This window comes from Nematolebias whitei, chromosome 10, assembly GCF_014905685.2.
Source record: "Nematolebias whitei isolate Nwh7 chromosome 10, NemWhi1, whole genome shotgun sequence".
Classification (NCBI taxonomy): Eukaryota; Metazoa; Chordata; class Actinopteri; order Cyprinodontiformes; family Rivulidae; genus Nematolebias; species Nematolebias whitei.
This window is the reverse complement of record NC_056507.1, coordinates 13106694-13120866: the sequence shown is the minus strand read 5'-3', so window position 1 is coordinate 13120866 and position 14173 is coordinate 13106694. Positions and strand designations below refer to the sequence as shown.

The following is a 14173-nucleotide window of genomic DNA, read 5'->3' as shown; positions in this document are numbered from 1 at the left end:
ATATATATATATATATATATTTTATATATATATATATATATATATACTGGATGTACATGTACCTGGTGTTTGTTACCTTTTCAGGTAAAATCTCTCACCTTGTCAGGACCAGTAGTCCTGAAGGGGACAAAAACCTGGTCTTGGTGTGGTTGAAGCTCTTTTTGGGGGTTTAGGGCTAAGGTGTAAGTTAATATAAATGAATACGCGTGTGTGCGTCTGTGAGAGAAAGAGAGAATGGGTGAACGAGAAACAACGCACAGTACTTTGCAGACCCTGAAGACACTAAAAAGACACCATGTAAGTGAAGACTAGGCCACAGTATCGTGGTTCAATAAGAACAACTCTCAGGGAAATCTGGTTTTGTTTGTTTGCTATGTATGGATGGCCAAGTTAAATAAACATGAAGAAAGATACATAAATATATTAAAACACATTTTATGGCCATTTATAGAAACGTGGTTATTTTGTGATGGTCGACTAGAATAAAGTACATTTATTTGTTTTGTTTATTTGTATTGCACTTTATTTTTCATCCCTAGCTTTGCTGTGGCACCTGGTGTCACTTTGTCCTGAAAACTTTGTCCTCTGGTTAGTCCAATATGATTAGTGATTAGTGAGTAACCCACTAGGCATGCGGAATGAAGATGTGATTCTTCATGCTGCGTATTGAGCGTCGTCTTCTGCAGAAGAGTGGACCTCCTCCAAACATCTGACCTTTTTAAACTGCCTGATTGAGGCTAAACTGCAGGTTTATTAAGCTCATTAATGCAACAATCATCTCCTTGATCTCTGGTGTTTTTATGGTTTTTGTGTATGCTCAGGTCTCTGCTGGAGTCCACCCACTCCACTGTCGTTTTCTGCCACAACGACTGCCAGGAAGGTAAAACACGTCAACACCGATCCTCTTTAAGTTCTTCTTGTTTGTTTTTTGTTGATTTAAGGAAACTTATTTTTGCGTTTCTGGTTATTTTCCAGGAAACATCCTGCTGCTGAAGGGCCGACAGCGCTCAGACCAACAGAAGCTGATGCTCATCGACTTTGAGTACAGCAGCTACAACTACAGGTAATTTAGCAGCAAGCAGAGCTGGTTGATTATTGTTTCCATACCTTTTTATGATAAAATATCAATACGTGCACAGATAATTTGATGCTACGTTTTGCCACACATAGCAACAACTACATTTTGGATGATTGGTCACAAAAAATGGCACACAGATGTGTTGCCATCTTAAGCTATTTCCAAAAGAATTATTTGACAAGTTAAAAGTCAGGCTACAGGTTAATAAATAATTTAAGTAATGTAGGTGGAGGTCAAATAAACACCATGAGACAAATACATGTTTGACCAGCTGCTGTGGACGAGGGTTTATTCATCTACAGCTACAAGTAGTTTGTATAAAGACTAATTTCACATGTCTGCAGTAGTATTTTCTTATGTACAGTAAATATGGACACCAATAATCTCTTTTGTCAGACTGTTGTAAAATCTGGTCAACATAAAGCTGAAGAAACTGCAATAAAATGTACTTATAAAAACACAAAAAATAGAAGAAAAGGATAAAAAAAAAAATATGAAGGTCTGAAAGTAAGAATTTGGACAAATACATACTTTTAGAAGTGTTCTATATTTTTATGAGTTTTATAATGTTATTGATTAAAATGCATCCATCATATTGATTAACAAGCTTCAGGAGACATGACATTAAAACATAATTAGTAGTGTTCATACATTGCATTCTTTCATTTAAGTATAATTTATATACTTTTGCTTTTTATCAGACAGTCCTACTTATTTAAAGTTGAACACTTTGGGATGTTTGTTTAAATATGAAGTAGAAAAAAGTAATAAAAAAAACTCCCATCAACCATCCTCCTTCCAGTTAGTCTCCTCCCTTCTCTCTAATCTCCTCAAACGAGACGAGGGGGGAGGGGAACTGATAATCTAAAGTCCTAGAAAGAAGGTAAAGTTCACGGTGGAAGAGAAAGGATTGAGCTTGGCTTGTTTCATCGATTTTTGTCGACTCCGGCGGCCATATTTCAGTCTGTTACAGTATTTGCAGCAGTTGTATAACTGTGACTTGGCAGGCAGCTGAGGGGCGATGGAAAGACCTGTCAGTGTGACTTATAGAGAGGGAGACGCAGTGTGTTTCCACTTCAGATTATCAGAAACAGTGTGTGTGTGAATTCCTGAGTGGCTCGTTTATGGGAAATGGTGCAGATCACTGGGAACTCCCACCTCCTCCCATCTTCTTTCAGCCTATCCCCTTTAAGGCTACCCTTTCAGAATGTTATATGACAAACATGTGACCTCGGGATGCTGTACCACCCCTCCCCCTCCCTCCACACACACACCATACAGTGGGAGTTTGGGGTATTTTGTCTTTAGAGGCAGACATTGGCTAAAAGAGGGAGCAGAGGTGGGGGGACGAGCCGGGTTTGGAGCGTCCCCACTGAGCAGTGGGAGGTGTTGTGTTGAAAACAATCCACCTGTACAGATAAGCAGCGTGGGAAGTAGCTTCTAATGCTGCTTTTGCATTGTTCAGTGTGACCACGACTCTCAGCTCTGCTCAGGTTGATGCAGTCTTCGTAGTTTTCAGTACGACTTGTGTGCACATCATCATAGTGCTGCCGCTCGAAACCTCTGCAACATTATTCTCGATCCAAGGCGATCGCAGCACAGCAACGGGCAAATAAAGGAAATAAAGTCACAAAACACTCACCATCCAGTCGAGACCACCAGTCAGACCTGTAAATTTAATCCATTCGGTCCATCTAAACTCTGTCATAAGTGCAGACATGTCTACTCCTCCTCATAGGTTTATGTGTTGTCGATTTAACGCATGTACCGGTATTCTATAGTAGAAAGAAAACTACCAAAACAAACGCTTAAAACCTCGGTTGAGTCGGTCCTAAGCAGGTGGGATCACCCACTGGAACGATTCTGAAGCCGGGCCGAGTCAAGCACGTGGATAAAAAAAACACAAGTGCTACTTTATGGCATGTTCTCATATGGCTCAATGTTCTGGACCAAATTATTTAAGGAAAAAATAAGAAAAAAATTATATAATATATAATCATTGTCTTTAAGGAATGAGAAGAAGTCCAGTTTTCTCTTATTTATTCACTTAAGATTGTCTTGTCCTGATGACTGAGAATCAAATTTTACATAATTAAATTAAATGTCATTTATGGCTCAATTAAAACAAAAACACTACCGCTGTCCAGTTAGTATTACAGTATTTTTTATTTTTTTTACTGGACATCGGGTGGTATCAAATCAGGAGCTTCAGTGTATTTATTTATTTTTAAATATGAAAAAAACAAAACTACTAAATTATTGGCTGCAAACAAAGCCTCAGGAACATAAGCGGAGAGTAAATATCAGACTAAAAAAAGCTCAGTTTTTATGAAAGAGAGAGCAAACTGAATTGAGTTTCAGAGAAACTTTAACAACTAAAAGTACTAGAGGTTGATCAATACGAGTTATGACGATGACAATCTTTAGAAATCAGGGATGGCTGAACTGTGCAACACAGATTATTCTTATTTTTGGCCCATATGTATTTTCTATTTAACAAAACGTAACAATAATTGTTTAACTTAAATAAACATATTTTGCAACCCTTAAAATGATTTGCACACTTAAAAAATATTATATAGAAGAGCAATCCCATTAAAACTAAATACAGTTAGCTGGTTATAGCAGCTGTTCTGTCATTTTCCTACATTATAAGTGATAAGAGCACAGGCCAGTCTTTAAAAAGTGTCCCATTAATCAGTCTGTTTGTACTTTTTGTTTTGTCACTGATTTAGCATGGTTCCTGTAATTCAGGAATATTAATAAATTACTATTAAAATTCTGTTAGTGAAATAAATTAAAAATGGAAACTTTTTCCTCACTGCTGCTGCTCGTGTGTCATTGTTCTTGTCCTAAATCAGTTGCAATAAAATGCATTTACAGTCAAGACATGAATCCAGTTTTACTTGAAGACAAACGGAAGGTATTCACTGGGGAACCTCGGTATTAATCCGTCTCCGTCCGGCTTCTTTGCAGAGGGTTTGATATCGGCAACCATTTCTGTGAATGGATGTACGACTACACCTGTGACGAGTTTCCCTTTTTCAAAGTCAGCGCTCAGAACTACCCATCAAAAGCCCAGCAGGTGTGTGTCAGATGCTAACATGCCCTATTTGTTACCTTCTCTTTCTAATAGACCACTAACTTGTTTATTTTATTTTTATGTCTGTGAGCAGCTTCACTTCATTGAAAACTACCTTCGGGAGTTCGATCGAGGGTTTGACGCCCAGAGCGAAGAGGAACAAAGGAGGCTAAAGGAGGAGCTGTATGTGGAAGTAAACAGGTGAGTTCTGGTTTAGTGCGAGGTCCTACTCGCGTTCAGAATCAGTGAAAAACATTAAAAATGATTAAACAAACTGTGTTTCTGACAGGTTCTCACTGGCGTCTCACTTCTTTTGGGGTTTGTGGTCCATCATCCAAGCCCGACTGTCTACCATCGAGTTCGGATACCTGGTGAGCCTTTTTTATTTTTATTGTTAAATTATCACCACTGAAATGTGTATGTTTTGTAGGTTTCCCACCTTCTACATATTATTCCTAAACCTGTAGCTCACCTGCAGATTCACAGCCAGAAGAAATGTGCGTGCAAATATTTACCTTCACTAAAATGTTCGGTGATTACGAGGAGTTGGGTCATAATCTCTAGTTGCTGTTTGTTGCCGACGTCACGGAGGCTGCAGAGTCAACACTGAGGGTTGAGACGAGGTCACAGTCTGTCTCAGGAGGTTACCACGATAGCCCGACATGATTCAATCACCTCAGGGTGGAGACCAGTGGTTTACCTGTTTAAAATGCATTCATGCCCCATTTTTAAGCAAGAAGCCAGATAGTTTGTTGTGAAATATTTAGTGGAAGTTGATTTTTTTTTTTATCTGCACAGACTTTTTGTGATAAAACTGTAAAAATGAAAATAATCTTCTTTTTATTTGTTTTTGCAAATGTTCAGTCCTGCATAGACGAAGACAGGGGTCTGCAACCTGCGGCTCAGGGGCCACATGTGGCTCTTTGAAGCTTTCACCAAAACTTGATGAAATTTAATTGTATTGATTTTTATACCCACAACACAAAAGGCTAGTTTGGGCAGTTTTATTGTCAAATTTTTGTACATTTTTGCCCGATAACAACTAGTGAGATAAGATAAGAACTTTATTGCTCCTGCAGTAAATAGTTGATGTAGTACGTTTCTTTCAGCTGCTCCCTTCTTCAGGGGTCCCCACTTGCATGAAGGAGTTAGCAATTTGTTTTACGCAGGATGCCCTTCCTGATGCAACCTGGGCTCGAACCCGCAACCTCAGGATTACAAGACCGCGGCACTGGCCACCGAGCTACCGCAGCCCTGCCTAGTACTTATTTATTATTCCTCACATAGGCTGCAGAGTTCAGTGTTTGAATTTTTATCTTGTAAATTATAATTCTTTTCCCTCTTTACGTGATTTTTTTTTTTGTCTTAAAATATAAAAATATCAATAAATGTTAAAGTTCATGATATAATTTTAGTTTCATATGTCACCCCCACTGACCAGAACAACCTCCCCTCCAACAAACTCAGTGGCCCATGGGCCATCAGTTGATAATCACAGTTGTAGCAGGTTTTGTGGCTCCAGACACGTTTTATTAAAGAGCGAAGAAGAAACGGCTCTTTTGATCAAAAAAGGTTGCAAACCCCTGGACTAAGAGAATAAAATCAGTACTTATTATATCTATTTTTATTTATTTAAAGCGAATTATTCTGAGCACCTGCTGTATATTTGCTCAGTGCCTCAACGTGTGGAAGAGAGATCCTAGTTTTAAGAATCTAAACTAACAGAGCAGAAACAAAAAACTAATCTTAACTTTTTTTTTTTTTTACCAAGTGTAACTAACAATAACTCAAACTGGGGGGGGGGGGGGGGGGGGTTGAGCATACACTATATATCAGGGCTATTCAACTGGCAGCCTAGGGGCCCATCAGACCAATGCGTGAGCTCAGTTCGACCCACCAATAGGTTAATTTTAAATAAAACTAGATTTTAAACCATAAAACAAACTTAATTAATGACAGTGAGCTCTTGGTTTTCAGTATCTGTGAGCAATTTAGTTGAATAGCTCTGTTTTATATAGTAGTTTTGCACCTTATTTACAGTAATTAGTTGTCACTATTTTCTTGATTGAAATGTGTTGCTGTGCATCGTTTTCAACATCTGCTGGCACTTCCTGGATTTTGATCCCAAAACCAGCAGCTGTGAAACTTAAAACTTTTATGACGATAAAAGTAAAAAGAGGACATCCATATGTTAGGGAGGCGATGTGATGTTTTGCTAATGTACAGTTTATACAGAGGAACAACTGTTGGACATGAAATGGGACAATCGGAAGCAGTTTTAACTGTGTGATGCTGTTTGGTTAAGAAAATAGACGTTTTCCACAGGATGCAAGCAAAAGTGAGAAAGTGTAACACATTTGTTCAAACTACGAAGACCTGGAATAGTTGTTTAAACGTATCCACATTCATAAATCCTTGTGTTGTAGGAGTACGCCCAGGCCAGATTTGAGGCCTACTTCCAGCAGAAGAAGATCTGGGCTGCCTAAAGGAGCGAGTTGACCGGGGGGGATTCGTCAACACATTGAGCCCAAGTGTCAAATGGAGGACATGAAGGCGAATAAAGATACCACGATCCATGCTTTACTTACACTCCCTGCCTTGAAGGATCTGCTGCTGACTGTTGGTGCTGGGTTGACCGAAGCTGGAACACGACCAACACGGCTGTGTGCTTAAAGTGCGCCCCTCAGTCCACCGCAGCTTGAGATTTACCCCGTGTAACTACATGAAGGCCAACAACAAAAAGGAAAGAGCAGACATCGATTTTTACGGACCTTCATGACCAATCAGAAGCGCTCCGCTTCTGCTTTGTTCAGAACGTATCGGTAGATTGACAGGTTTGAGTAAGTGGGTTTGGGTTCCTGTTAGATCGACGGTGTTAACATTGCATCAATGTGTCTGTAAAGATCATTCTCTGATGGAAATGCTCTGTGGAAACCTGCTCCGTGCAGCCAGATGCTAACTGTGTATAAATATATAGATGCCCTTCTGCTAGTAGTGTGGCCCTGTCGGTCACTGATGGGCAGAGGGAGCTGGGGTTATGTCTTGGTCTGATTTATCTTCACCTTGCTGTTTGAGTTTCTTTATTTTTTATTTTTTGATGGGTGTGTTTGACATTGTCGAGGTCTGGGCACTTATGTTTATTTTATGTTGTTGTTTTTTTTTAAAGATGTGAATAATTTCTTGTGTGGCTCCACTAAACCTGGTTATTAATACTTCAACTTTGCTTTTGTGGAACAGAGATGTGAAGGGTTTTCTAAACCATTTCTGAATACTGTGACAAGGAGATGCACGTGTCTATGAAGCTCATACACTAAGCCAAAAACACCCAGCCTGCTTTCATTTAACATGGCTGCAGTTAACTCAACGTTGCAATCCTATATACTACATACAGAATTGGTAATGGATTCTTTGGCGAGCGGTCACTGGAGTTTTGGCATTAAGTGCCTTCTATCACGTCGCCTCATCGCCGCACCCAGAATCCAGAATAATAACCCCAATCGTTTAACTTTTGCACAATTTTTTGCGAATCTGTAAACAGACTGCTGCGCAGCTACTCTCCTGAATGGGAATCCAGAAAAATGTGACTACCTTCCCCACCCCCCCAGTATTTAAAGATTTGAAATCTAATTGAGACGTCATAGCTCACAGTATGACCCAAGTTTTCATGAGCTGGATAAAAATCTGACTCTTGCACTGCACTGGACAAATCTGTCAACTTTACCTCAAACATTTGCTGTCTATGATACAAACTGTGAGAGTAAAACGTTGAACTAATTCACCCCATCAGATTGTTACCAAACACTCAAAGACCTTTCTGTTTAGTCTTCACGTTGCCTTTTAAGTGAGTGTGATGATTTGGATTTTAGTTTTCTGTACTCTAATCTGCATTTCTGATGGATCTTATAAACTTTGTGTGGGATTTTCACTCCTTTCCTCAGTGATTGGAACCAAAGGCTTGGTTTTCAGTTTGCAGTTACAGTGCCTCATGTTAGAAATGACATAATTATTGATTATTTATTATAGAGAAATTCAAGTTTTCTGCTTTAGTAGCAGAACATCAATGCCTCAGAAAGTAATTAGATATGCAATTGGATCACTTTACCAACTACCGTATTTTTCGAACTATAAGGCGCACCGGATTATAAGGAGAAACAAAACACATGAGTCTAACTTTATTCAGCTAACTACATAAAATCGGTTCGAGGTCTGTAAGTACAACCAAAATTAATACATAAGGTGCACTGGATTATAAGGCTCACTGTCGATTTTTGAAAAAATTAAAGGATTTTAAGTGCCTTATAGTCCAAAAATTATGGTAACCAATATGGGAGAGGAACAGAGCTATTTCTGTTTTATTTTTTTCCCACCTGTGTTTGTAAGCCAGTATAGTGTGACATAAAGCTCTAACATTAGCCTTAAAATACAGCATGAACACACCGTGTAGTGTTCAAGGTTATGACGTAACCGAGCAATCCATTTGCTGTTTTTATTTAAATTTTATTTTTTTATTTTTTTACCACTACATGTAGAAACTGCTGCTGCAAACAAAAGCTGTGCAAACTCCACCAAAGCCACCACGCACATCGGTCCTCACTTCCCTTCTGGGCTCTGTTTCCTGTTCAGCTGTGAACCGTTGGGATTTTTAGCACGGGCGTGAAAATCGTCGTGCGACTTTAGGGATGGCTGCGTTGCTTAAAAGACTTACAGCAGAATGGGACTGAACTGGTCTGAAACTGGAGCCACAGCCATTTGAATATCGATTGTGGAACTTTAAAGATGTATTTGCGGAACTGTGATAACTGTTATAATATTATTTATATTTACTTTTCAACATGTTTATCATGAGGACTTTGTTTTTAATTTTCCTACTGGACTTCTTGAGGTCTACTTTAGAATGGGTTTTACTGGACAAAAGCTAAAATCTAAAATGTTACTGGTACATTTTTACTGTCTGAATCTCTCTGTACAGTGGCTCTTTAAGCTACCCTGGTTTCTTTCTTGTGTTTTTTTTTTTTTATGTACACGCCCTGACTGTTCATTTGTTAAAGGAAAAGAAACGGATATTTTTATGTGTAAATATGCCACATTCCATTTTTGTTACTTGAGAGCAAAGACCTAAAACTTGGTCCAAGTTGGTTCTTCAAGTAAAACTATAAATAATCACAATTTTTGAACAAACACACCCACACCGCTGTTTCTGTTTTATTTGATATTTGCTAACAAATGTGTAGAAAAATGATTAAAAATGGCCAAGTTGTACTTTATTATCGTCACTGATGTACATTATAGTGTTGTTCTGTGATCGCAGCCACAGGTACACTGATTTGACTCCCTCTTTGCTATCTATGCAGCTGTACTGAATGCATATGGACACACAGCGACACACTTTGTAACGTAAACAGATTGTTTACATGTGCAGCAGCACAAAAATGTCCTTGGCTGTACATTTATTGATCACTCAAATAAAGAAAAAATGATGCAACCGATTGTGACATGGCTGTTTGTTTGGGCGTACAGTCTTATTTAATGTGCGAATGACTTGTGAAACATAGTGAATGGAAATAAATTGGGTTTTAATCGCCCGTGCCATTCGGCGAATTATATTTTTGCCATTTGTGTTTTCTGTTTGACTTTAAAATAATCACAAACCACGGGGTTTCTTTTATTAAAACCTTCAGAAAGTAAGCATCTGCAACTGATTTAATATTTGGAGCCAACCTATATTTGCTCCTGATCCTAAACCAGTGGTGATGTCAATTTGTCTGAACCTGAGGTTGTTTCAGGCAAAAAGCTTTCCAGTTGTCATGGTTACCAATCAAAGAAAAAGGAGGCAGAAGCAAACAAACGTTATCAAAGCAGTAAAGTGTGTAAACTTCCCCTCAAAATGTTTGATTGCTTGTTGTTTCTGGAAACATTCAGTGAAAATGACAAGAAAATACAAAGAAATGCAGACACATCTGTAAACTGTTAACAGCTGCATCTGTTGTTGGAGTTGATGCTGCAGTAATACAAATCATTTCTTTAGTATAATAACTAACATTGTCTTACATTAACTTAATTAAGCCAATACAACAGCCCCATTCTTTGTGTTTTGCTGCAAACACGAAGTACACGTGAAGGTGATGCAATATTTTATGCTCTTGTTGAGGTTTCTCCAGATGTCTTGCAGTTCCTCAGACCGATCTGCAGAACTCTCATTAAGAGAATGGACACAGAGATGAACAAGATGGCTGAAAGCTGCTCTCGGGGGGAGCTATGAGTCACGTTTGGCCTGCTTGAGTGAAGCTGCAGCCAAATGCACTTTTCTTAAAAGACCAGCGATCTTAGCCAACGTCTAACTGTTGCCAAAAAGCTAAACTATGCAGAGGTGGTGCAGTTTCACAGGACAGCCTCAAAGGACAACCCCACCATATTGAACAACTATCGACCAATCTTTAAACTCTGCATTTTAACTAAGGTTCTAGAAAAACGGATAAACTCTCAAATCAAAAAGGATTTGAATTCTTGAACATGCTACCTCCTCATCAGGAAACAACACAGCACAATGACTGCTTCGCTGAAGGTTTCTAATGATGTCGTTGAAGCATTGGATGCGAAGGATTATTGTGCTGCATTTTACTTAGACCTGTCTAAAACTTTTGACTCTGTGGATTATGACGTCTTATGTCATAAGCTTTCAGAAATTGGTTTCTCAGATCACACCATTGTTTGATTCACTAACTATCTCTCAGATCGTAGGCAATGTGTTCAACATAATGGTACTTCTTCCAGTTATCTGTTAGCAATGGTGTAACGCAAGGCTCAGTCTTTAGATCCCTTACTTGTTCCTGGAGTTTCCAAGAGCAGAACGAGAGGAAGATCTTTCAGTTCTCAGGCTCCTCTCTTGTAGAACCAACTTCCAGTTTTTGTACGTGAGGGTGACACATCGTCCAGTTTTCAGACTGGGCTTAAGACTTACCTTTTTGATAAATCTTATAGTTAGGGTTGGCGTGCTGCCATAGGCTTATACTACTGAAGAACAAATTTGCCAAATTTCCTTCAATGAATTGTTAAAACTGAATAGTTTAATTTGATACTATTTCTAGGTTAACATGTGATTCTCGACCTGCCATTGTGTATCTGTTTCTACTTCCTGTTCCTCTCAAACCCAGCCAGTCGAAGCAGACGACCGCTTGTCCTGAACCTGGTTCTGCTAAAGGTTTCTTCCTCATGAGGGAGTTTTTCCTTTCCACTGTCGCCTTCAAGCTTGCTCAAGATGAAAGTCTACGATGAAAGCAGTCTGCTCCTCAGATAAAAATAGTGTTAGATTATTATTTTATATATGAATGTTTCTGTTCAGCGCCCTGAGACGACTTCTGTTGTGACTTGGCGCTATATAAATAAACTGAACAGAATGGAAGTCAAAACAGGAGGCAAAGGAAATGGAAAAAAATAAATGTGAGGAGAGAACCAGCGATTTTGAAGTTGTGTTGAGAAAGGAATGTGAGTTTCCAGCAAGTGCAGACCGGGGGGAGGGACGGGGTCAACAGCCACTGCTGAGAGGGGCCGCTTTCTTCAGGGGACAATAATCTCAAGTCGAACTGCAAGCACATCGCTCGTGGATTTTAAACGATGAACATGCAAAATAACCCCAAGCATGTTCCTCACTGCACTTTTCAAAGATAAGAGTTTTCTGCACTTGATCTGATTCTGACTTTCAGTTCAGCTGCAGGAAAAGCTTCAGAATTTGCCACAGAGACCTTGGTTCCCATGCTGACACGTGGGTCGTCAGCATGGCAAGAATGCAGCGCAGGAATGTTAACACAATGAGATTGTGAGACTAAAGGGTTGGAATGGTCAGCTGGGAGATTTTTGCACCATCATGTCATTTGTTTACATCTGAGGGAGAGGCCTGCAGTTGTGTTTTTAATCCTGGTGACGGCAAAACACAGACATCAACTAAAAACCCATGAGACTTATGCACAAGTTGGTCTGAAACAGCCGGGATTAAAAAAAACCCCACACATATATATTAAATGTTTTAGGCAGCAGGGATGATAATGCTATTTTCAGCATAACCCAGTGCAGATCTGTGACTCTTTGCTCCCTCTGCAGCGCTTTAACCAACAAAAACAAGGAAATTAAAATTATTTTGGCCTGTTACTGCAATTAAAAATATTAGTTTTAGCAGTTTTCTTGTTCAATTTTATGCAAATTTATAAATAACATTTTTTGTGACTACACAATACAAATATTAAAATTTAAAAATCAGTTTGTGCTAATGGTTTTTTAGCCGATTAGCCACTTCTTTAATCCAACTCCCAGCCACAGATAGTGGTCTTTGCTTAAAATCCACCAACAAAAACAAAATGCAGTTTTTCATATATATCCCAGATTATTTTATGATGAGATGGAAATGAAGTGTTCTACAAAATAAGGCAAGTCTCTCTGAGAATAAGATTTAGAAATTAGGACAAAACTTAATAAATGTTGGAGTCGATGAATGTTTCTGTCTTTACTAGAAAAAACAGCAAGTCTCTGTTAAATATCTAATAAACTGAATGTGTTCATTGTAATGATTTATTGGGATGCAAATAAATGCTTTATTTTTTTTTTAAGGGAATATTGTTAATTTTACACAAATATAGAGCATAAGAAGGCCTAATAGTTGAAATTTGATCAGGTTACAAATACCATTTTTTTCTCTTGTTTTACAGGTTGGTTTATTTGTCCTGACCAAAAATAAATACATAAAAATAAAGTCCAACAGTACCATCTGGTGGCAGCTGAACATCAAAACTTTATGAAGACAATCTGCTCAGAGCAGAAAGTGCTGGAAAAAAGATGATCATGTTTCCAAGCTTTGCCTTTTCCATCAAGTCCAAGCAGGTTTGTAGAAACTAGAACCAGTTGGCTGAGAGTACATTCAGCCACAGAACGAAAAGTGCTAAAACAGTTGTTTATACTGAACATAATAAATTTGCACATTAGATCCAATCTGTCAGACGTTCTTGGTTGAGCATTTTTCACAAAGATGAATGAAACGCAACAGGCAAATAAACCTAACACAACTTGAAGTGACATAAAACTATTAAATAATAAATTATTTTACTGTGAATGTGACTAAAGTGACATTTAAAATTCAATAAGTCCAAAAATAAAGTGTTTATCCTGACATATATCAAATGGTGCAGTCTGAAAGACTTCACCCCAGTATTTTGGCAGATATATTGATCTGCATGTCTGAAATGCAAACAAAGGGCAAATGAGGCATTTGGCTGAATCTGCTGAAAACACGTGGAAGCTCGAGTCACAAGCCTGACCTTCATCAAGCTGGCTGTAAACTGTGTAGGTAAACAAATATGGTGGAATCGGACAAGCGTAGACTTTGAAAAACAAAGTGAATCTTCTGCTGAACACAAAAGAAGAAAGTAAGAGAGCTGTCAAGAATAAATGTCAGGGATCAAACAGGGAAGGCCATAAAGACAGGCTCAGATTTGGAGGTGCTGAAACAAGTAAATTATTGCATGGATCAATTTGATTCATCTTAAATGACTTATATATATATATATATATATATATATATATATATATATATATATATACACAGGTCCTTCTAAAAAAATTAGCATATTGTGATAAAGGTCATTATTTTCCATAATGTAATGATAAAAATGAAACTTTCATATATTTCAGATTCATTGCACACCAACTGAAATATTTCAGGTCTTTAATTGTTTTAATACTGATGATTATGGCATACAGCTCATGAAAACCCAAAATGCCTGTCCCAAAAAATTAGCATATTTCATCCCACCAATGAAAGTCAAGTGTTTTTAATACAAAAAACGCCAACCTTCAAATAATCATGTTCAGTTATGCACTCAATACTTGGTCGGGAATCCTTTTGCATGAATGACTGCTTCAATGCGGCGTGGCATGGAGGCAATCAGCCTGTGGCACTGCTGAGGTGTTATGGAGGCCCAGGATGCTTCGATAGCGGCCTTAAGCTCATCCAGAGTGTTGGGTCTTGC

General features: G+C 38.4%; 1 protein-coding gene across 1 annotated transcript in view; it reads left to right on the top strand.

Moving 5' to 3' along the window:
• chka (choline kinase alpha) overlaps positions 1 to 7002 on the top strand; it is a 33360-nt gene extending 26358 nt beyond the window's left edge. The window contains exons 7-12 of the mRNA XM_037682653.1: positions 822 to 880; positions 976 to 1063; positions 4055 to 4163; positions 4255 to 4361; positions 4450 to 4531; positions 6587 to 7002. Of these exons, the coding sequence (XP_037538581.1) occupies positions 822 to 880; positions 976 to 1063; positions 4055 to 4163; positions 4255 to 4361; positions 4450 to 4531; positions 6587 to 6646 (505 nt within the window). The 3' untranslated portion in view covers positions 6647 to 7002. The remainder of the gene's footprint in view (positions 1 to 821; positions 881 to 975; positions 1064 to 4054; positions 4164 to 4254; positions 4362 to 4449; positions 4532 to 6586) is intronic.
• The last annotated feature ends 7171 nt before the right edge of the window (positions 7003 to 14173 follow it).